Source organism: Mauremys mutica, chromosome 7 (assembly GCF_020497125.1).
Source record: "Mauremys mutica isolate MM-2020 ecotype Southern chromosome 7, ASM2049712v1, whole genome shotgun sequence".
In the NCBI taxonomy this organism is placed as follows: domain Eukaryota; kingdom Metazoa; phylum Chordata; order Testudines; family Geoemydidae; genus Mauremys; species Mauremys mutica.
The window spans coordinates 33,227,302-33,248,330 of record NC_059078.1 but is presented as its reverse complement, the minus strand read 5'-3'; the positions used below and the strand labels follow the sequence as shown (position 1 = coordinate 33,248,330).

General features: G+C 53.9%; 1 protein-coding gene, 1 long non-coding RNA gene and 10 other non-coding genes across 14 annotated transcripts; all 12 read left to right on the top strand.

The window, feature by feature from the left end:
• The first annotated feature begins 1,935 nt into the window (after positions 1–1,935).
• LOC123375219 lies at positions 1,936–2,125 on the top strand. Its single transcript, XR_006581343.1, has one exon. It is a non-coding gene; the product is annotated as a U2 spliceosomal RNA (small nuclear RNA).
• Positions 2,126–2,905: 780 nt separating this feature from the next.
• Positions 2,906–9,400, top strand: LOC123374632. 3 transcript variants are annotated; one of them, XR_006581143.1, is made up of 12 exons: positions 2,906–3,081; positions 4,932–4,954; positions 5,586–5,622; positions 6,389–6,427; positions 6,680–6,712; positions 6,953–6,976; positions 7,376–7,421; positions 7,668–7,711; positions 8,178–8,213; positions 8,494–8,544; positions 8,875–8,909; positions 9,228–9,400. It is a non-coding gene; the product is annotated as an uncharacterized LOC123374632 (long non-coding RNA). The 3 variants fall into 3 exon arrangements; XR_006581142.1 differs by lacking the exon at positions 2,906–3,081 and adding an exon at positions 3,848–3,883 and having other exon boundaries at positions 8,175–8,213; XR_006581141.1 differs by lacking the exon at positions 2,906–3,081 and adding an exon at positions 3,849–3,883.
• Positions 5,293–5,368, top strand: LOC123375231. Its single transcript, XR_006581353.1, has one exon. It is a non-coding gene; the product is annotated as a small nucleolar RNA SNORD26 (small nucleolar RNA).
• LOC123375230 lies at positions 6,240–6,308 on the top strand. Its single transcript, XR_006581352.1, has one exon. It is a non-coding gene; the product is annotated as a small nucleolar RNA SNORD27 (small nucleolar RNA).
• On the top strand, positions 6,533–6,609 carry LOC123375229. The gene has a single exon (XR_006581351.1). It is a non-coding gene; the product is annotated as a small nucleolar RNA SNORD28 (small nucleolar RNA).
• LOC123375236 lies at positions 7,018–7,144 on the top strand. Its single transcript, XR_006581358.1, has one exon. It is a non-coding gene; the product is annotated as a small nucleolar RNA SNORD22 (small nucleolar RNA).
• Positions 7,487–7,556, top strand: LOC123375232. The gene has a single exon (XR_006581354.1). It is a non-coding gene; the product is annotated as a small nucleolar RNA SNORD30 (small nucleolar RNA).
• LOC123375228 lies at positions 8,034–8,105 on the top strand. Its single transcript, XR_006581350.1, has one exon. It is a non-coding gene; the product is annotated as a small nucleolar RNA SNORD29 (small nucleolar RNA).
• On the top strand, positions 8,347–8,410 carry LOC123375234. Its single transcript, XR_006581356.1, has one exon. It is a non-coding gene; the product is annotated as a small nucleolar RNA SNORD31 (small nucleolar RNA).
• LOC123375237 lies at positions 8,672–8,796 on the top strand. Its single transcript, XR_006581359.1, has one exon. It is a non-coding gene; the product is annotated as a small nucleolar RNA SNORD22 (small nucleolar RNA).
• LOC123375233 lies at positions 9,091–9,158 on the top strand. Its single transcript, XR_006581355.1, has one exon. It is a non-coding gene; the product is annotated as a small nucleolar RNA SNORD31 (small nucleolar RNA).
• Positions 9,401–14,153: 4,753 nt separating the features above from the next.
• WDR74 (WD repeat domain 74) lies at positions 14,154–19,291 on the top strand. Its single transcript, XM_045024147.1, has 11 exons — positions 14,154–14,418; positions 14,507–14,613; positions 14,852–14,973; positions 15,670–15,733; positions 16,001–16,144; positions 16,506–16,607; positions 17,202–17,302; positions 17,702–17,757; positions 18,035–18,177; positions 18,356–18,412; positions 18,729–19,291. Exons 1-11 carry the CDS (start codon positions 14,358–14,360, stop codon positions 18,909–18,911), a joined length of 1,140 nt encoding a protein of 379 aa, XP_044880082.1. The 5' UTR covers positions 14,154–14,357; the 3' UTR covers positions 18,912–19,291.
• Positions 19,292–21,029: the final 1,738 nt, after the last annotated feature.

Sequence of the window (21,029 nt, the reverse complement as noted above, 5' to 3'; positions counted from 1 at the left end):
AGGCCTAAGAGACTTCCATCCTCCCTTCTGCTGTGTTTTTTGTTTTTTTTTCTTTCCTCTTTCCTTTGAGGTCTGTAATTGATTGACTAGGGGGACTGAAGTGTTCTCCAACTGGTTTTTGAAAAAAACCTCCCTAGTCACTCAATTACAGACCTCAAAGTCACACTACTCCAACAAAAAAACTTCAAAACCAGACTCCAATGAGAAACTGCAGAATTGGAATTAATTTGCAAACTGGACACCATTAAATTAGTCTTGAATAAAGACTGGGAGTGGATGGGTCATTACACAAAGTAAAAACTATTTCCCTATGCTAATTTTCCCCCCTACTGTTACTCACACCTTCTTGTCAACTCTTGGAAATGGGCCATCCTGATTATCACTACAAACGTTTTTTTAATCCTGCTGATAATAGCCCACCTTAACTGATTACTATCGTTACAGTTCGTATGGCAACACCCATTTTTTTCATGTTCTCTGTGTATATATATCTTCCTACTGTATTTTCCACTGCATGCATCCGATGAAGTGGGTTTTAGCCCACGAAAGCTTATGCTCAAATAAATTTGTTAGTCTCTAAGGTGCCACAAGTACTCCTCATTCTTTTTTCTCAAGTGTATGTCGTCGTCATGTGCAAAACTATGGGGTCAGGAGGGCTGCATGAAATTTCAGTGTAAGCCTCTCAGCTCTTTGGCTAATGATGCCAGTTGAAAACAGGTCTCTGGTCTTCCATGAGGTCCAAGCTCAGAAGGTTTTGAAATACACCCTGCTGGCCAGCACCCTGAAAGCCCAGGACTATAAGGTCCAGATCCACACCCTGGTTGTGGAAGCCCTGGGCATGTGGGGCACCCCACAATGACCCGGTGCCGAGAGCATGTGGAGTCAGTCTCAGTACTAGGACAAGTAAACAAGACCAGCAGATTCTTTCCCTGATGAACCAAAGGATGCACCCCACCCATGTACCTATTTGCTACACCAGTGGTTCATAAACTTTAACAACCTGTGAACTCCTTTCACTAAAATGTCAGGTCTCGCAAACCCCGCCCTAAAAATTAATATTTCCAGGGATTTTCTCCTTTACCTGAGTATAAATTATAAAAGCAGTGATCTTGGAAATATAAAATTTGTTTTTATGACATGCTTATTACACACTATTTAGTAGTATTTATCATTACAGTATTTTTATTACATTATGAAAATGGCAACACTCTTTCAAGATCTCACTTTTGTAGCTTGTACCACTTTGAATAAGCCTGTTATAAAACAAGGCTCCTATATTTCATCAAGGAGTATCAGATGTGAAACAGCATGAAGGTATTTAAGAAGCCAACTCAGAGAGTTCCTCCTACACAAGCATTCAGGTCTTGAGCAGTCCAGGCAAACAATGCATGTTACAACAAAGCTTAAAACTGTTCTTCATAATAATTTAAAAAACAATACTAGCTGCCTATTTAATTTAAAAAATAGCAAAAAATATCCACCTCCCTTTCCATTTCTTATAAGGAGTCTTGAAGTTTAAATCTCCTCAGTGTGATAGATATGCTTGCTTTGATCTGCTTAGCTCTTGGAAGTCTAGGGGCTCCAGGCTGCTGGTCCTGTGCTGCCCAGGTCCCTAGGGACAGCTCTGCTCGCCATTAGGGAATTTTTTCCCAAGAACCCTCTGTAATATTTCACAAACCCCCAGGGGCTCATGAACCCCTGTTTGGGAACCACTGCGCTACACCAATAGTGACTTGGACTCTAAATATATTCTATGGGTGGCATACCCAAGATCACTTATTTACTGATGCTTTAAAAACTCCCATACCCTAATCTGGGTCTACGCTGATTATGTACTATGTGTGTATCTTGCGAACCTTGTAATCAATACTTGTAATCTCTCAAAACTCAAGCCTCACCCCAGATGTACAGTACCCTCCTTCTTAACTGTGTAAACTTGATTTTAAACATTAGCTTTAATACAATTTTTAAATCTGTTCTTATCAGTTTAATATCTGATACATCTTCTATTTTAGGACTATATATTAAATGGATTCTTGGAACAGGGAGATGGAATAGGAGCTTGCTCCATCCACTCCACGCATCTACCTGGTATTGCAGTATCACCAGGAATGGTGCACCTCTCCCAAGGGAGACTATAGTGGTTAAAAATTTGAATTTGTTTTAACGAATCTTTTTTATATAACCCTTTTATTCTGATATTTTTAGGATGTGGGTTTATTGATGTTATTTTGTGTGAGTTTATAGCCATAAGTAGGGTGACCAGATATCCCATTTTTGGGGACTTTCTTATATAGGCGCCTATTACCCCCCACCCCCATCCTGTTTTTTCACAGTTGCTATCTGGTAACCCTAGCCATAAGCTTCTGTGTGTCACTGGAGGAGTTTTTAAAAGCTGGGATTCCACTTTGTGCAGTGAATGCTTTCAGCAGCGTGAGGAACAAATGAGGGAGTGTCTGTCACAGAGATACTTATTTTTTTATAATGTTGAAGCTCACCTGTATATAAATAACTGCATAGATAATTATATGGACTTGGTTGTATTCTTCTCCCCACTCAACATCTGGTCCAGTAATCTTGGTTTGGAAACTCAACTGCACCCAGGGGCCTCAACTCTCCACAGTACAAGTTCAAAACACTAATACTTAACTTCTGGTTCTTACCATGTGTCTTGGGACAGGACAGGACACTGCAGGTGGCTGCCTCTTTCCAATTGCTCTGCAGAGTGAAGATTAAGCTATTTACCTCCTCTCCAAGGAGCTTTGGGAGGAGTGTACGTCATGCAACGTGTGTGACGCTGTGCAGCGTGAAGTGCTCAGCGTTACTCTCCTGTGAAAGGCTGGTTGTGGGGCTCGATGTACCCCCGGCAGGCGCTCAGGGGGAGCTGCTCCTCCCTTGCAGTTATTTGTTTTTCCACCAAGCTTTGAAATCACAACCAGCAGGTGGCGCCAGAGCGCCACAGCCCCAACGGTAGAGAGGCAGCAGCTGCCAGAAGCGAAGGGAGCTCTGGAGACTGAGGAGAGCTGGCTGCTGGGACCCCGACGCAGGGCTTGTCTACATGGGGGAACTGACCGGCCTCCTGTAAGCAGAGTAACCGCTGCGCTGTAGCTATTCCAGGATAACCCCGCCATGGATGGAGCCATTTCCGGGGGGGGGCGGGGGGCGCTCCCCGGGGCTCTGGCTCGGTCTTTGGGAGGAACCAGACACGGTCCCCGGAGGTGACCAGAGGCCGAGCTGGAGCGAGTTTCTGCTGGGGGTGGGTCAACCGGAGCGGGGGGACTCAGGGATCCTTCAGGTAATTCCGGGGAGGGGGAGACCCGGGGAGGGCAACGAGGAGATTCCCAAGGAGGGAGGGGGAGGGGGTTCCTTTCCCTCCTCCGCTCTGCCACTACGAACAGGAGACCAACGATAACACCGAAGTTCGCTCTCGCCAAATTCGCACGCACAACACCAGGGCGCGTGCCCGCTCACCACCAGTAGAGCGCATGCGCACTGAGATTCTCGCGTATGCCCTCATCTGCGCGTGCAGATTGCCGCTCATCCCGCCACTTCTACAAGCATGCACCTTCAGGCTCTCGAGCGTTCCGCTTCCTCCCTGCGCATGCGTACTCAGGCTTCCGTTTTATTTCCCCCTATGCTTGCATTCTCATATTCCGTCGCGTCTTCGTTTTCCTCACCCCCCTTATTCATACTGCGCATGCGTGAACGTCAACGTACCCCCCCGTCGGGCAAAAACTCTGAGCTTCCCGCCACTCCCTCGTTGCACATGCGCATTCGGCTTCCTTGGGAGAGAGGGGGATTTCCCAGCATGCCCCTGGTTCTTGCTATTTAAGGCCCGGTTGGGACTAAACTCGGCCATTTGCTCAGCTGTTGCTGGCTTGAGGTGAGTGGAGAGGGGGCAATCCGTGGCCATACGCCTCCGCAGCGGGAGCCCCTCCTGTGGGGAGGGCTGCTGCTACCCACGTTTCCTCGGGGATCTTGGGAGGGAGTGGCCCGTGTATTGGGCGGGGGGCTGCGTCCCGCGCGATGGGAGGCGCGGGAAGGCTCCGCCGCCATGTTGCGAGCCGTGTGGTTAGGGTGACCAGATGTCCCGATTTTATAGGGACAGTCCTGATATTTGGGGCTTTTTAATATGGGCTCCTATTACCTCTCCCGGATTTTTCACACTCACTAGCTGGTCACCCTGCATGTGGTGTATGGTGCTGGGGGGGGGCGGGCGGGTGCTGCTGTGAGGGAGTGGTGGGGAGGCTGGGGGCTCCCACAGGCGACACACAGCTCCGTGGTGGGGATACGTGACCCGCCCGATGTGTTGCCTTTGGTGCCCTCCCCCCCCCCCCCCCCATTGGTCCTTTTGCCCGCTGCCCTGCTCGCTCTCTCAGCCCGCCCCGGGAAAACCCTCCCGCGCCGGCCGCTGCTCAGGGGGGCGGAGCCCTGCGCATGAGAAACCCGCCTGGAGCGCGGGCCGGGAGCCTCTCCGCTCCTCGGGAAAGCGCTGGAGTGGCTGGGGCGATTTCTCTGCAGGAGCCCTGGACATGGGCTGAGCGCTCCCGCCGGCTGGCCCTGCCCCCACCATGTGCCAGAGGCACCAGCCACGTGCGGCATCGCTCCTCCTGCAGGGGGCGCTCTCCCCCGCAGGGCCACCTGTGGCCAGGACTTCCTTGCAGTCAGGTTCCTGGGGCGGAGGCTGTTCTCTCTATGATGAGACCTATCACAGACCTGTGCTGACAGCCCTGTGAGGACCCCAAATAAATCTGAGGAGAACAGACCTGCCCCCACCCCTATGGCCAAGGGTATGAAGGGTAGCTATGCCATGATACTGGGGACCATTGGGGCATCTTGCCCATGTTGGGGTGTAGTTTAGGGCTCTGCCCATTTTGCTATGGGGCCCATGTGTCCATTCCATGTTCCTAATGCTGTTTCTCTGTGTGCAGGGTTTAACGCTCCTGACTTCTAGGTGAGTTGCAAATGCCTTCATGTATGCTGGAGCTTGTGTAGCACTGGTTAGAGATGCACCTCCTCTCCCAGGCTCAGCACAGTTCCTAGGGGCAGGTGTTTCTGGTATTTGTGACATTTAAGGTGGCCACAGGGTCCATGGCTAAATTTATAAGGCCATAGTGTCTCATACTGTCTGATGTCTAAATGACTGAAATTCCCAGATGCTTGCCTGGTATAGAAAGCTAGCTGAGTGGCCATGCTATGGGGTGGGGTGGGGTGGTGGTGACATGTCACTGTTAATGCAGCATATCATTGCTGTTAATTGGGTGCCTTGGGAGGAGGGTGGTGTATGAAGTGCTGCAAAGATGATAAATGCTGAACTCTCTCTTTCTGAGGCTTCAGTGGAGAAAATCTTTACCAGATTCTGAGTGGCACTAACGTTTGCTCAGGTAGGTGTGGATTACATTTAGGCCCCTGTGGCCTGGTGCTTCAGCCCTGCAGGGAGTGGAGCAGGCTCTTGTTGAACAGCACCAGAAGAGAGCATTTGCCCTTAACACGGGGAGTGGGTAGACCAGGTTGTAGGAATGGTCCTCTTGTAGGAGGAGAATCAGTGACTGCATGTTAAAATTCATATGTCTCTCTTTTCTCAGGCATGGGTCTTACAAGTCATCTGAAGCCTCTTCACATGTGAGTAGATGAGCTTTCTCCATCTCTGATGAAAATGATACGTAGAACATGGGGTGGTCTACACAGGGGAAACCAGCTCACTTACACCATGGTGAGGGTGCAGCTGTCCTCCCTAATTGGATAGGATGGGAGCAGTTGCCTTGGGGCTTAAGTGGAGCCTCATCCACTGACCCACTGTCTGCTAGGTGGGTCTCCTGTGTGGAACAGCCTTGCCTCTCCAAGTATGCATCCCTCTTAAGACCAGCAGAAACTGTGTGCCCTGCTTGGAATGATGGCTGGGCAGGATGGAGGGGGGGATGGTCAGTGCTGGCTTGGGATCGGTATGTATTGGACTCATCCAAACTTCTACTTCCTCCTGCTCACTGCAGCAGTGCTGTCTCCCATGTTTTGGGTTTTCAGTAAATGGAGTGCATGCTAGGGCAGCATCTAGGTGTGTGGTGGGTGTTGTTGTTTTTTTAGGATGGGGATTTGTGGCTCCACAAATGGCTCTGACCATTCCTGTGTGCCTGGCAGCTCAATCCTCCACCCAGCTTGAGGACTGCTGCAGAGGTTGGTCAGTGTAGGGTGCAAGGTGGGTCTATTTCCCATGGACACAGTCAGGCTTCTGCTCCCTTGCTGTTCAGTGATGAATGCAAACAGACAAGCATATGGCTGAGTGTCTGTGATGCCAGCTTACTTCTGAGAACGTGGAGATCATCCTTAGGGATGGGGGAGGGACTTTTGGTCTAGGAATAGGGTTAATCTGCTCTTTCTCTTTCTGTTTCAGGTTACCCCATCCCCAGATGGAGTCCAACCTCATATACAGGTAGGTTTGGGAGTTATTGGTCTCTGTGGGCCTGGAAGGCCTGCCCTGCTAAGGCTCTGTGTGCTGAGCATTCCCCTCGGGGTATATCAGTGCCCAAGCCCCTTTGCCATGTGATCTGAACCAGTTCCTCTGAAAAGTTTTGAAGAACATTGGTCAATAAGCATGTTAGAGTTCTGATGGCAGCTGGCCCTTGAGCCAAAGATGCTGCTCATCCAGACACCTGTCTCACAGGGCTCTCTGCTTTCCCTCTAGATGAACTCCTCCTGGGGTGAACACCTGTCTCAGGTAAATGCATCTCCTACAGTGTCCCTAGCATGGTAGGGCCTGTCCAGTTCCCCTTCTGTAGCTCTGGGGTGGGCCATTACTTTGGCAGGTGGCAGTTTGAAAGGATGACACCATGTTAGCTGGACGACACTTGTCTCATGGCATTGAGTTACCAAAGCCCTGATCAAACTGCTCTGGCTCTGCTCCAATGAGCTGTGCCCCAGTCCTGTGCTCACTGACCTGATTCTCTTCTCTGTACAGGTGAGATGCCTTGATGTGGGAAGGGTGAGTGATTTACACAGTCCTAGTGCCCCCTCTGTCCACTGTCCCAATGAGGAAACTTGTGCCTATCTTACTGTCTGTCCTGGTACCAGAACCTGCAAAGGTGAACCCACTGGTACCTGCAGCATGAGAGGAGGAGAACATGCTCCAAGAGGAACAGTCTGATGGGACATTGGGCTGGGTCTGACATTGTTCCCTGAGTGTAATGGCTGATTAACCCACCCCTTTTGCCCATAACACTGTGCTCTGCACACTGCCATCTCAGGCAGGAGAAGCACCCTGTAAAACAGCAAGGGGAAAGGGATGTAGTCCCAGAGCACCTTTTATTTGAGCATTGGAGTGATGAATACCACTGTCGAGCAGAGAGAGCAAACACTAATCAGATGCTCTGGTTTATTTTAGGTTCCTGGATTAAGAGTCTTGGCAAGCTCCTGATCCAGCTGCCCAGGTAAGGGCGCACACAGATCATCAGCTGATGATAGGTGGGGCTCAGTCCTAGCTGCCTGTTCCCACTGACATGATGAACTCACTTTGGAATCTCGTTCGGCTGAACATTGCTGTTGAGACTCTGACTCTGAGGCTTGGTGATGAACAGGCTGCAGGCTTTGCCTTATCAGGGAGCTTAGTCTGGGGGGATGCAAGTTTAGAATTCAAAGCCTCAAGGATTCAGATCAAATAACCTTTCTTCCCCTAGGTTAAAGATGCTGGAGTGGATGACTCCACTGCACTGAGTCATGGGTAAGTGCCCTTCAGCTCTCTCCAGGGCTCTTTGCAAATGACCCTTGCATAGAATCATGTGTAAGAGGCCAGATGCTGCAGTTGTCCGTGTGCAGCTCTGCCTGTCTGGGGCATGTGTTGCAAATGTCCCAGATGTTTTGGGGAGGAAACTTTAATTTCAGTGGCAAGGGGCTTGGAGGGAGTAGAGCGTTGTGGTGGTGTCAGGGCAGCCAGCTCTGGGTGTGTTAAACGGTTGTGGTAGTGCCTAGGGGGCCTAGTCAGAACCCAGTTGTGGCAGGCGTGGTAAAGTGCTGTCTTGTGGGGTAAGAGATGCTCACTGCAGTTTTAATGATGAGCCAAACTAGCTCACTTTGATTTTACTATGAACATGAAAATATTTGAACAACTGAGAAACTGCGCAGAATGGGGGATGAGTTTGGGGCATCTGTGCTGGGGAGTAGCTGACTGGGTTGTCCTGTCCCAGCAGGTAGCCAGAGGCCTGGCATCTGAAGCGCCTGGAATGGTGAGTTATTGCTGGGCCTATGGGTGTAAAGGAGAGATGGGCAAGGGGAGCTGAGCAGAGACCACACCTGCCCCTCACTGTAAGCTGAAAGGGAAGCTCTGCCCTATGGCAGAGGTCCTGTCCCATTCTCTGGCTCCTCAGTGAGACTCCTACTGTCCCAGTCTGATCCCCATGACTGAGTGGTTCCCTCTGAGGCCAGGAGCCTGGTAGCAGTGTGGGTTGAGAACATGGGTGGCCTGCTCCTTGCCCAGCCCTCCAACAGCTGTTTCTTCTGTTTCAGGAGCCTTGGAATTCCTGCCAGGGAATGGGCAGTCAGTCACTGGAGCTGCAGGTAGGCTGATAAGCACCAATTGGGAAAGGGACTGGTAAAGAGGAGCTCTGCTCCCTCCATAGCAATACAGGTGGGGGATGGCCCCACTTGTCCCTGGGCTGTGGGTGAGAGGTGGGTAGGTGCCATGTCCTGATGAGGAAACCAGGTCACGTCTTACTGTCCATGCTGGTCCAGAACCTGCCAAGGTTGAACCCACTGGGCCGGTGGAGAGAGAGGAGGAAACTGTGTTCCAAAAGGAACCGTCTGATGGGACTTGGGCAGCATTGGGGTGAGGGATGGGGTATGCTATGGGAAGCAGCTCTCCTGCAGTTCTCTGCTTGTTTCTCATAGGGCTGCCTCGAAGCATGGCTCATCCAAGCACACAGGTGAGTGTAATTGCCACTGACTCTGTACTTGCCCCCTGCGTGCTGATCCTTTCGCTCATCCAGGGATGAGCTGTCACACTTCTTGTGCTGGTGCACCCACCCCATAGCATGGTGCCTCCTGCTGGAATTGACTAGCTCCACCCCCATATACTGATCCTTTCCCTTTCCTCAGGCATGAGGTTGAGTATATGATGAGCATTTACCGCCCCAGTCTGATGCTGATGACTGACTGGTACTTTCTGATGCTTGACCCTGGGACTCTGTCTGTCTTCCCCTGGCCAGGGGCACTCCTCTCACTGGTCTCCTTCCCTCCTGCAGGTTGGAGCATGTGGGCCAGATGCAGCTTTGCATCACACCTGCTTCCGGGAAGAGCTCTTCCTGCTCAGCTGTGACAAACCCAGCAGCAGCTTAGTGTTGGTGGGGGCAGCCAGCTCCTTAAGTGTGTGGTTCTTTGTGTACTGACTGTTGAAATAAAACATCTCTGCACAGAACAGCTGGAGCCTTGGGGTATGTCTACACTAACTGCTGGATCGGTGGGTAGCAATCGATATATTGGGGATCGATTTATCGCATGTAGTGTAGACACAATAAATCGATCCGTGATCGCTCTCCTGTCGACGGCTGAACTCCAGCAGTGTGAGAGGCAGGAGCAAAGTTGACAGGGGGCGGGCTGCGGCTGTCATCTAGCACCGCAAGGATGCGAAGTGAGTAATTTTAATTTGATGTAAGCTTACGTCGACTTCAGCTACGCTATTCTCGTAGCTGAAGTTGTGTCTTAGATCAATTTTCTTTCCCCCTCCCCCCCAGTGTACACCAGGCCTCTGGAGTGCGCATGTGGGCTGGCTGGTATGCTGGGGAGGAGGGAGAGTTACTAGGTGGAGTTAGGGCCCTGCTCGCCCATACCTGCAGTGAGAGATTACAGCTCCCTGGACAAAGTTTAGAGGTGGGCTGGGCTTTGTTATGCTAAAGAAACAGCCTCGGTCTGGCTTGCAAACCCCATAGAGTGGAGGAGGGGTCAGTCTCTAGGCCAGCTGGCCCGTGGGGATCCTGTTTCCACAAGGGGCAGAGTTGCTGGTTTGTGCCTAGGCAGTCCTGCATCCTAGTGACTATAGCTAGTGCTCCTGCCATGCCACAGCACACTGTCTCCATCCCCAGCTAGCAGCTGAGGCAGGACACTAAATGCACTCACTCAGCCCTTGCATAGCCTCAAGTTGTACCACTTACAATGGCACGGTTGTGCGCACTTCCCTGTCCTTGGTTTCAGCCAATCTGCGGAGCAGGAGCAATGCCCCATACCTGACTGCTGTGTGACAGGGCCGGAATGGGGATCTTCACTGTGATACCTTTATCAGTGTCATGCTGATGGGACTCCTGGCATGCTCTGGTTCAGCAGGTTACCTGGCTCTAGCACCCAGACACCCAGTTCCCCATGGTATCCAAATACCAAAAAAATCCATTATACTCTGTATAAAGCTTATACAAGGTAAACTCATAAGTTGTCCATTCTCTAAACCAGGGGTCTGCAACCTTTCAGAAGTGGTGTGCTGAGTCTTCATTTATTCACTCTAATTTAAGGTTTTGTGTGTCAGTAACACATTTTAATGTTTTTAGAAAGTCTCTATAAGTCTATATATCGTATAACTAAACTAGTGTTGTAAAATAAACAAGGTTTTCAAAATTTGTAAGAAGCTTTATTTAAAATGAAATTAAAATGTTGATCTTACGCCGCAGGCCCGCTCAGCCCGCTGCTGGTGTGGGGTTCTGTTCACTTAGGCTGGCAGCGGGCTGAGCGAGGCCTGCAGCTGGGACCCCATCTGGCAAGGGTCCGGCAGCGAGAACCCCAGACCAGCAGGCATCTGTGTGGGGCCGGGACCCGGGGCCGGCAGTGGACTGAGCGGTTCAGCCCACCGCTGCTGGGGTTCCATCCGTGGGCTCCTGCCAGCAGGATCCCAGCTGCCAGATCTGAGTCAAGGCTAGGGTTGGGGAGGGGATGGAGTCGAGCAGAGGGCTGGGCTGTGTTTGAGGGAGGTGGTCAGGGCAGAGGACTCCTTTAGGTGCCTGATGTGCTTAGAGCTGGGTTGGGCCCCCCTCATGCTGAAGAAATTCTGGTTTACACATGCCATAGAGCATTAGGGGTCTCTCCGTGTCCCCTCAAGGCACAGAGATGCTGGCTTGGCACCTGAGCTGTGTGGGATGCCCCTAGGCAGCCGCCTGGGTAGAGCAATCTCCCCAGTGGGCAAAGCTGTGAGCCACCAACTCTCTTCCTCCCCACTCAGACTTTGCTGGGGAGCCCCTGCAGCTGATCATCTGGCTGATGGGTTCCTGGGTGCAGTAGATGCTGTGAGCAGAGAGGGGTTAACCTGTCTGAGCCTGTCACAGCAGCTGCATCCCTTACCTTGGGGAGCCCAGGATTAACTGAAGCAAACTCCCACTCCAGCCAAACCTACTGCTAAGCGGGGCCTTGGCACCCAGCCCTAGGCTCACATCTGCCAGGGCAGAACCAAGTAGCTGAGACCTGCTCACCATGGTGGCAGCCACTTCAGGCTCTGTGGGAGGGAAGCTAGCTATGCTAGCATGCAGCAGCAGCAGGCACTGTGTCCACCTGAGCAGGCCCCAGTGCTTGGGCAGTGCCTATTCTCTGCTGCTACTGAAGGCAAGGAATGTGAAAGCTGCTTGGGGTGTGGGAGATCGCTACATGACCTAGGTGTATGTGTGGTCTGCTCACATACTGGCACCCATAGAGGAAACAGCAGGGAAAATGAAAGCCCCTCCATGCCTGCTTCTCTGGGGAAGCTTCTCTACCTTGCTGTCACCCTTCTGTAGGGGAACTGTGGGGCAGGGTGGTGCACTGGGGTAGGAGAACAGGTCCCAGGCACTGGGGGGTCAAATGCAGCAGCTGGCAAGGTACAGGGCCCAGGCTTTGGGGTGGGGATATGTGGGGCCTTGGGCTCAGGCATGGGGGGGGGGAAGATTTGGAAGTTGGGGTGGTGCAGATGAAGGGTCAGGTCTCAGGCTCTGGGATGGGGTGCTGGGATGCAGGCTCAGCCCTTTGCAACAGGTTTCTCCCTCTGCAGGTGCTGCTTATGAGTGCTGTGGTGTCTCTGATGTCAGAGGGTGAGAGTCTGGCCAAGGTCTTTGTGGTGTTAGACCTGGAGGTGCTCCCTAGAGAGAGCATGGCTTCCCCCTTCAAACTCATTGCGCACACACACCCCATTCTCCCCTGAGGCACCTGCAGGACCGCAGGGGCAGTGGGGACCTGGGGCTGCTAAGCCAACATGTCTGCCTTTGCTTTGCTGTCATCAAGCCATTCCAGGAGGTGGAGGGTGTGGATTAGCTCTGTGGGCCATGTGTCCTAGGGGTGCTGCCTGCCCAGCCCTGCTCCTGGCATTGTGCTGACCATCCTTCCTGGCCACAGTGTGGTGCAGCCTGCCCCTGCCCTGATTGCTAGCAGCAGGAAGGCAGCTGATGCACAAGCTCTGGAAAGCAGAAACCCAACAAGCCACTGCTCTTGCTCTGGCTTTGCTGAGACTCCCATGCTGTGCTGGGTCTGATGGGAGGAACTTGCCCCTGCAGAGGCGGGGCCTAGACAGACTATGACCTCATAAGGGATGGTATTTGTGCTGCTCACAGAAATTCAGAGACCCCTGGGCATGCAGGTTTTCCATCCTGGGATGGGGTGGAGCTGAGATGGACCCTGATGCTACCATTTCTGCTCACCTCCTTGTCAATCCCTACCCTCTGTGTATCAGCAGTAGCTTGTGTAGGGAGGGACCATGGTCCACTAGTTAGCTTGCTAGGCTGGGGCTTGGTAGCCCTGGGTTTGATTTCGTGTTCCTCCGCAGATTCCATGTGTGAGCTTGGACAAGTCACTTAATTTTTCCATGTGCCTCGGTTCCCCATTGGTTCAATGGGGATTGTAGCATGTCCCTACATTCCAAGGGGGGCTGTGAGGATAAATATATTAAAGCTGGTGAGGTGCTCAGATACTGTGGTGATGGGGCCAGGGATAGATGGATAAATCCACCGCTTGGGGTGGCTCCAGCTGTCTTTTCCTTCCATTCCTTGTACCAGGTCTCTCTTCCATCCTGGCTGTGGATGAGATCTGTATTGTGTGAATGCCTAGGCTCTGCCAGCCACCTAGTATCTGAGCACCTTCCAGATTGGCCACAGCAAAATCCCTAGTGGACTTAACAGTATCTCTGAGGCATTGTTTCCTGTACCAAATACAGACAAAGCCAGAAATTTGTACTCATGTCAGTAGAGATGGGGAGGTTGCAGGAATGGGAAAAGAGGGGTTACTCTGTAATACAAGATATATGCAAAGAAGGTGGAGCTCTTTGACCTGAAGGGGCCATTACTGGCTGTGGGGATGTTCGGCAATTAAAATACATGGAGGTCAGACTCCGGCCACAGCTGGACTGATTCTTTGCCCTTTCATTTTTGTCTTATGTCAGTTGTGAAGATCTGTTGTTGTTGTTGTTCAGCAACTCCAGTGTAAATAATTGTTTCTATGGCTGTGTGTCAAATGCTCATTTTACTGACACTTAATAACCAATGCTCATTTTACTGACATTTAATAACCAGGTTTGAATCTCCTGGTCTAATTATTTAGAGTTAAATATAAAAAAATGAGGCACCAACACAATGTGCTGCATCTCCTCCCATATCAGTTATGAGCATGTGTATAATCAGGCCTAGAGACTCCTAACTTACATCAGAGTCCCCTCTTGCTTGGTGCTGCATAAATCCCAACCAAGATCAGGGACTCCATCAGACTGGGCACTGCACAGACCCTGATTGAGATTGGGTCTTCTGGTCAGACACAGCAAGAGACAGTCCCTGCCCCAATGAGGTCAGAATCTAAACAGCCAACAAAGGGCACTCTCTGCTCCCTGACTCCAAATTCCCAGCTGCGCCCATGAGTGCGGCTGCTGCTCGGGGCATGACACATCCCATCTAATCCCACATCCCAGCTAAATACTGGCATGAGACCGATAGTCAACAAATGCCATAAGGGAAAGTTGAAATCAACTACTCTGGCTCACTTATTGCTATGACTCCTCCCCCTGGCTGCTGTGGGAGGTGGGCAGAGAGTGGGGACTTTCCACACTGGGGAGGAGCAAAAAGGGTGCACACCATCTGCTCAAGTAACACGAAATCTGGGTTGGTGGGGAGGGGGAGCGTGCACAATGAATAGGCAGTAGGGGGGAACGTTGCGAGTAGGACTAGGTGTAGGTAGGAAAGAGTTCGGTGAGACACCACGGAGCGGAAGCAAACCCGTCCCAGGTTTGTCACGAATCGCGAAGTCTAACACACATCCGGCTTCCGGCATAACATTGTAAGCGGTCCGGCCCCGCCCCACTTCCGTTCTGTTTTAGCACATTCCGGCCCACTAGGACAGACAGGAGGGAGCGAGCCGGAGTGGATAGAGAGAGGCACCGAGGCAAGATGGCGTCTTCTGCGCGGTGGAATCACGTGTGGGTTGGATCCGAGACTGGCATCCTCAAAGGTATCGGGGAGGGGCGGCCGTGATGGGGGGTGTTGTCCCATTCTCCCCTCTCCCCCGGGTCTGTGACCATTTCTTGTCTCTTTCCTAGGGGTGAACCTGCAGCGGAGACGGGCCACCAATTACGTGGCGGCCTCGGCGCTGCGCCGGGATGAGGGCGTCTGCGCCATGTGCTGGGGGGACCCCTCCGAGTCCGAGGTGAGGGGCCCGGGGCAGCGGCGGGGGAGGGGCTTAAGGTGACCAGATGTCTCGATTTTATAGGGGCAGTCTCAATTTTTAGGTCTTTTTTTATATAGGCTCCTATTACCCCACACGCATCTGTCCTGATTTTTCACACTTGCTGTCTAGTCACCCTAGAGGGGCTGCAGCCGAAGGGTTGGAGCGGCAGTGGGAGGGGCTGCAGTTGGGGCGCCCCTTGACCACTCTTCTTCCCCAGATCCTCGTTGGCTGCCTGGATCGGTCAGTGAAGTTGTTCAGCACCGAGAAGGGAAAGTTCACAGAGTCACGGCAATGTCTGGGCGGGGAGGGCTCGTTCTGTGGCCTGGCCGTGCACGACAGGTGGGTCCTGTGCCCCGAACCAGGCAGCTGCCCCCCAGCTCCCTTGTGCCTGTTTCCAGCTTTTTATCTGTGGGCTCATCTAACCCCAGGTTTCACCCATCCCCCCGTCCCCTCCTGCCCAGGATCAGGCCTATCTAAGTCCAGGTCTCTCACATTTTCCTCTTCCCGGGAGACTCATGGATCCCTCTATCCCCAAGTTTCCTCCTCTCCCTCCCCACCTCATCAGATCTGTAGATCCATCTAACCCTGGGTCTCACGTAGCTAACCCCTGGATTAGATCATTTACCCTTTCCTGCTCCCTGCCACCCCCAGGGAGCTCCCTGAACCTCATCACAACATGCATGCATATGCCTACCTTTGGATCAGACCAATGGGCCCATCTAGCCTGCTGTCCTGTCTCTTACAGCAGCTGATGTTGGATGGTTCACTCAGAGACTTAATCTACCCAGCTGCCAAAAAGAAATACACCCATGGGGGGAGTGGGGGAGAGAAGCATCTTTCACCCTCTTTAGGCAGGAGATTCAAGTTCCCTTTGTGACACCCATTCCTTGTCTGCCTATCCATCCATCTCACCCCCTAATTCCAGTAGTGAGTGTGGCCTATACCTGCTGTTAGAAACTAACAATGATTTATTTCTCTCTCCACCCTATCTGGATTTTCTCCCTCTCACCCCCACCATTTGGCTGGCATGTGCAGTTCCATCATCACCTGTGTGGAGTCTGGTCTCCTCAAGGTCTGGCGGGATGCCTCATCCGAAAACGTAAGGGTCTCTTGGGGAGAAGCCTGGGGCAGTGGATGCTGAGTTGGTGGTGGGGTATGGCTAAGTGGGGAATGCCGCATTAGGAAGGAATCTGAGCTGGATTAGGACTAACACTGTTGCCTCCCAGGCTGGTCCCAGGGAGTTGAGCTGTGTGGGGACAATTCCTGTATGCTGTGTGGGGAGGGGTAAGTGCAGTGGATCTCAGTCCTGCCAGGATCCCTGCACTCGGGGGTATCGTAACTCCCTCTTTTCTGCTGCCCCATTTAGATGGAAACCCAGGTGGGAGCTGGCGTGTGCCGTATGCGCCAGAACCCTGCCCAGCCGCAGTGTGTGGGGACAGGTGGGAAGGAGAACGCTCTGAAGGTCTGGGACTTGCACCGGCCTGAGGAACCCATCTTCCGTGCCAAAAATGTGAGTGCTTGCCCTAGATGTTCTCCCTACAAGCCTATGCTCTAGGGAGCCCTGGCCCTACCCCTACCCGGCCATGCCCTCTATCAGCATCTGCCCCTGGGGGGAGGGAAGCCCTTGGCCTGGCCCTAAGTCTATATCCTACGCCTTGGGGGAGAGTCTGTCCTGACCCCACCCATTGTTTCCTGAGCCTGTGCCCCACCATACACACTCCTCCTCCCTCCATCCCTCCCCCCAATCCCTGGCAAGATCTACATTTCATCTCCTGCCCCTGCCTGGAGCCCAGCACCCTCTCAGGCCATGTGGGAGCAAACCTAGCCCAGGCCTTGTGGTTCCACTTACCCTGCCTCACCCTTCTTGGCAGGTGCGGAATGACTGGCTCAATCTCCGGGTGCCTGTGTGGGACCGTGACCTGCAGTTCCTACCTGGCTCTGAGAAGATTGTCACCTGCACTGGGCACCACCAAGTAGGAGCCTGAGGGGTGGATTGGGATGCAATGGAGGGATTGGTGTCTGTAGGGGGGAGGCGGTATTAGGGTCTGGAAGAGCGTGTGGGGGGGATTGGGTTCTGGAGGAGGTCTGGGGAGGGACTTGAGGTGGTGGGGGGGTGAGCTGGGTTGAGGTGGGAAAGGGATCAGGATCTGGGGAGCCCGCAGAGGGAGGGATGAGCAGACTGGGGTCTGAGAGGCTGGGAGTAGAGGGAGGGGGACCTGGGGAAGGGGAGGTGCAGGATGGTGTTTGGGGTGGGGGAGATGGGAAAGGGGATCAGTCTGAGGTGCAAACAGGGATGAGGGATTGTGGAGCAGGGGGACTGGAGGGAAGAGTTGGGGCGATAGAGGTGTTGTATTGGGGTTTGGAGGGCTTGGGCAGATGGGGAAGGGGAATCAGGGTCTGAGATGCAGAAGGGAGAGCTGGGGGGACGGGATTCAGGTGTTTGGAGGGTTTGTATCCTGACAGTAGCTGACCTCTGATGCCCCCAGCTCACCTGCTTGGGGCAGAGTGGTTGCCTGCCAGGGAGGGGGTGTGCAGGGCCACTTTGATGCCCTCTCTGTCTCTCCCAGGTGCGGCTGTACGACCCCAGCTCCCCACACCGGCGTCCTGTGCTGGAGGCGACCTATGGGGAGTATCCCCTCACAGCCCTCTCCCTCACCCCTGGTGCTGAGTGAGTCACTCTCCCTGCCTGCTGAGGGGGCGGGGGCACTGAACACATTTGGGGGAGGGCAGTGCAGTGGTTCTGTGGCTTGGGGTGAGGCACCGACTACGAATGCCAAGGGCAGGCAGCTGAGAGCTATTCGGAGCCCAGCACCAGACCTCCATTTGGTTCTGTTTGGTGAGAGGCAGCACTGGCTCCTGGGTCAGAGCAAGGGGGCTGGGAGCCCGGGATCCTGGATTCTGTTCCCAGATCTGAATGGAGAGTGGGTTGGGGTGGAGGGGAAGAAGCTGCTGATGGGTGGTGGAGTGCAGAAGCCTGACTGGGCAGTGGGCATCCCTGTGACCATGGGGTGGGGAGTTAAAGTGGTAGCGCCTGTCCTGCCTGTGCCTGACACCCATCTTCTTGCAGCTCTGTGGTGGTAGGCAGCTCACACGGGGACATGGCTGTCATCGACCTGCGGCAAGGTGAGCAGGGGCTGGGGCGAGGATGCAGCCCACAGCGCTTTGCTGCTGCCAGCCTCAGGGTATGGAGGGGCTAATGTTGGGAGGGAGTATGAGATTCTGTAGGGGGAGAGGGAACATTGTTCCTCTTGGGGCAGGGGAGAAGTCTTGCCTGTGGGGGTGGAGGAGGGATTCATGGGGGTGGGGAGTTAGGAGGTGGAGGCTAGATTGAGGTTGAGTCAGTGGAGAGGGTGCTATTGGGGGCGCTGGCTCAGTGATGGTCCGTCTCTCTCTGTGGCAGGACGGCTGGTGAAATGCCTGAAGGGCTTTGCTGGGAGTGTGCGCAGCGTCCAGTGTCACCCAACCCTCCCACTCGTGGCTTCCTGTGGCCTTGACCGCTTTCTGCGGGTACATAATATCGAGGACAAGCGCCTGGTACACAAGGTGAGAGCTGCGCCCTCGCCTAGCCCATGCACAACACCCCTGCTGGTAGTGCCTCTGCTGCCATTGCTCCTGCCACTCCGTACAGTGCCCCCTGCTGGGAGAGGCCAGAGCTGCAGCGATTCCTTCTCCCTTATGGACGTGTTGCTGTATCTTGATCTCTGACCCCTGTTGTTTGTAGGTGTATCTGAAGTCCCGGCTGAACTGCCTGCTGCTGACCAGCCGTGAGAAGTGGGAGGTGAGTGTGGTGGGAGGGGAGTGAGCAAAGGGGGCTCCCTCTTGGGGGTGGGAGCTCCATTTGTGGAGTTGCTGCATCTTGGCTGCCTCTCTCCTGGCTGCATTGTTATTGGATTGAGGGCTGTTGGGGGCGGGGAGCAAGGGAGAGACCCCAGGGCCGGGGCCTCCTGCTCCCCTAAACCTGCTTAAGGTAGTGGGTGGGGCCCCTCCCTTGGCCTTCTGTGGGGGCCCCTTCACATCGTCAGGGGACTGCAGGGGGTGCTGCTTGCTTTGACTGTGCCTCCCTCAATACCTCTTCCCCCCCCCCCCCCCCCCAGGATGAAGAGCCTGAACCTACAGCCCCTCAAGCAGATGTGAAGGAGGAGGAAGATGAGCTGTGGGATGGCATGGAGACGGTGGCTACCAGAACAGTGCTCAAGCGCACCGTGGACCCCAATGTCCGGGAGACGCAGCTAGGCAAGCGTCCCAAGAAGCAGAAGAGAACGAGCGCTGGGCCTTGAGGGGGGCGAGTGGGGAGCCTGTGCCCCAGCCAGAAAGGATAATGAACTCGCTCCTCACCCCGGCCATAGGGACTCCTGCCTGGACAAGGGGAGGGAGGGGAAGCCTCATGTCTCTGCTGGCCAGAGGCACCAGCCTCTCCCCTGCTGCTGAAAGGGGCTGGGGTGGAGGAGGGGCTTAAATGTGCCAGCCCTAACTCGGGTGGGCAGGGCCCTAACCTCTCAGAGAATGCTCCCCCCCCCCCCCCCAACCTTTGGACAAACGTACATGCACAGGCGGGTTGAGCTGGGGGCAGCCACAGCCCACGGGGTGAGGGATCAGCCCCTGACCCCCCAAGCTGTAACAGCTGTCACACAGCAGTGTAAAAAGAACCTGTAACCATGCCTTGTCCTGGAAGTGTGTGTGTCTGTGGTGGGGAGTGAAGTGCGGAGGAGCACTGGCAGGAGTCCTCTGCTTTGCTCTTTCCTAGATGGTCCAGTGCCTGGGGGGGGAGGCTGCTCCCAGGGTGGGTATTGGGGGAGGGGCCTCTGTACATGACTCTTCCCCCCCCCCCCCCGTCACATCAGCTCTCCATTCACGTGCAGCTGGTCTGTGCCCTAGCCATTGGCTATCCCCTCTCTGCCCTGCCCCCAGCCATGGAGTCTTCTACACGGCCCCTCTGCCCTCGGGGGCCTGTCTCACCTGGGGTGGGCAGGACACGTGGGAGACGCAGCTGCGAGCTGCTGCCGTGGAGGAGCCGGAGGCGGGGCTGCTGGGAGGGGTCCATGGGAGCAGGCCCGAGCCGGGCGGGGTGCTGCGTGCAGCGGGTCCCCAGGAATCGGGGCCGTGCCCTCGCCTGGAGACTGCGCCGGGGAGGCGCCGCTGGGCGCTGACCTCACAAAGCGCCCGGGGACCGCGCGGCGTCCGGAGCCGAGGGCTCCAGGTGGCGGCAGCGCACCCATGGGCTGCATGCACTCCGGCCGCAGGGCCCGCGCCGCGGAGCCGGACGGAGCAGAGGGGCCCAGTGGCACTGCAGGTGGGGAGATCCCTGCCTTGGGAGGGCATCCCGGGGGCGGGACTCCCTGCAGGCGCGGGTGACCCCTGCCGGAGGAAAGGAGAGGTCTACAAGTGGGGGTCCTGGTGGTATGGGGGGGGAGGCTGTGCAGGCGGCGGGGCTACACGTGTATGGGGGGATCTTCGGGGGTGGGGGGAGATGGAGATTCCTGCGTTGGAAAGAGGGGGATCATGGGACTTCCGCAGGGAGTGGGGGTCTACAGAGGGGAGATGGAATCCCCACAGGGGAAGGCTACTGGGTCCTTTATGCTGCTCTGTGATAAATAGAAATCTCTGTCAATCTGTCCAGCTGGGGGCTCCTTTGGCCCCCACTCCCTCCAGGTCACACTCCTACCCCTGGGTCTGCTGGGGTTGCAGTGCACATTGCACTCTATGTCTTTGGGTTTATTCTCTGGGGAAACTCGGAGCCAGTGAGGGGAAATTCCCGTCCCTACTCTGCCCAGAGCAGAGTGGAATCCAGGCATCCTGATGACCAGCTATCCCTCCGCTGTGACCAGCTAGACCCTACTGTTTTCCTAGAGCCAGGAATAGAACCCAGGAGCTCTGGATCCCCGACCTTCCACTGGACAACACTACTTCATGGTGGCTCTTAATTTGCTTTATCATAGAACTTGTAAAGGTGTAGAATAAATATAAAATTAGAGAATTAAAGTTAGCTTTAGTTTGGCTGAAGACGTGTTGTAAAGAAAGACCTTGAAGGTAATGAGTTATCAGGCCAGAAGACATGAAGTAGGGAGGATGTCTGGTTCAAAGAATAACTAGAAATGAGACATTTCTGAAGAGAAGGCCTCTGACCGATGGGGGTGACTGCAGATGGTTTTAAATAAGACAAAGAACATCTGTTTTACAATGAGCGAACATGGCCATTCGCATTCCACACACCAGTGTTATTGAAAAACGTATGGCCCATGTGAACCCACGTTTAGCCCATTTGTAATTATCTTAATCAGATGCTTATAAATGTTTTGTTACTGTCTGAATGTGGTAAATTGCTTATTATTTAGGCTTTGTAGGCAATTTGTTTAGAGCAATTGTATAAATATCATTTGGCCTTTGGATTTAATAAA

What these genes read in the sequence shown, in the direction of transcription:
- WDR74 (XM_045024147.1), top strand. Translation starts at nt 14,358, where the DNA reads ATGGCGTCTTCTGCGCGGTGGAATCACGTGTGGGTTGGATCCGAGACT. An exon ending in GGCCTGGCCGTGCACGACAG is followed by an intron (nt 14,974 to 15,669) that starts GTGGGTCCTGTG and finishes TGGCATGTGCAG; the next exon opens with TTCCATCATCACCTGTGTGG. An exon ending in GGGATGCCTCATCCGAAAAC is followed by an intron (nt 15,734 to 16,000) that starts GTAAGGGTCTCT and finishes TGCCCCATTTAG; the next exon opens with ATGGAAACCCAGGTGGGAGC.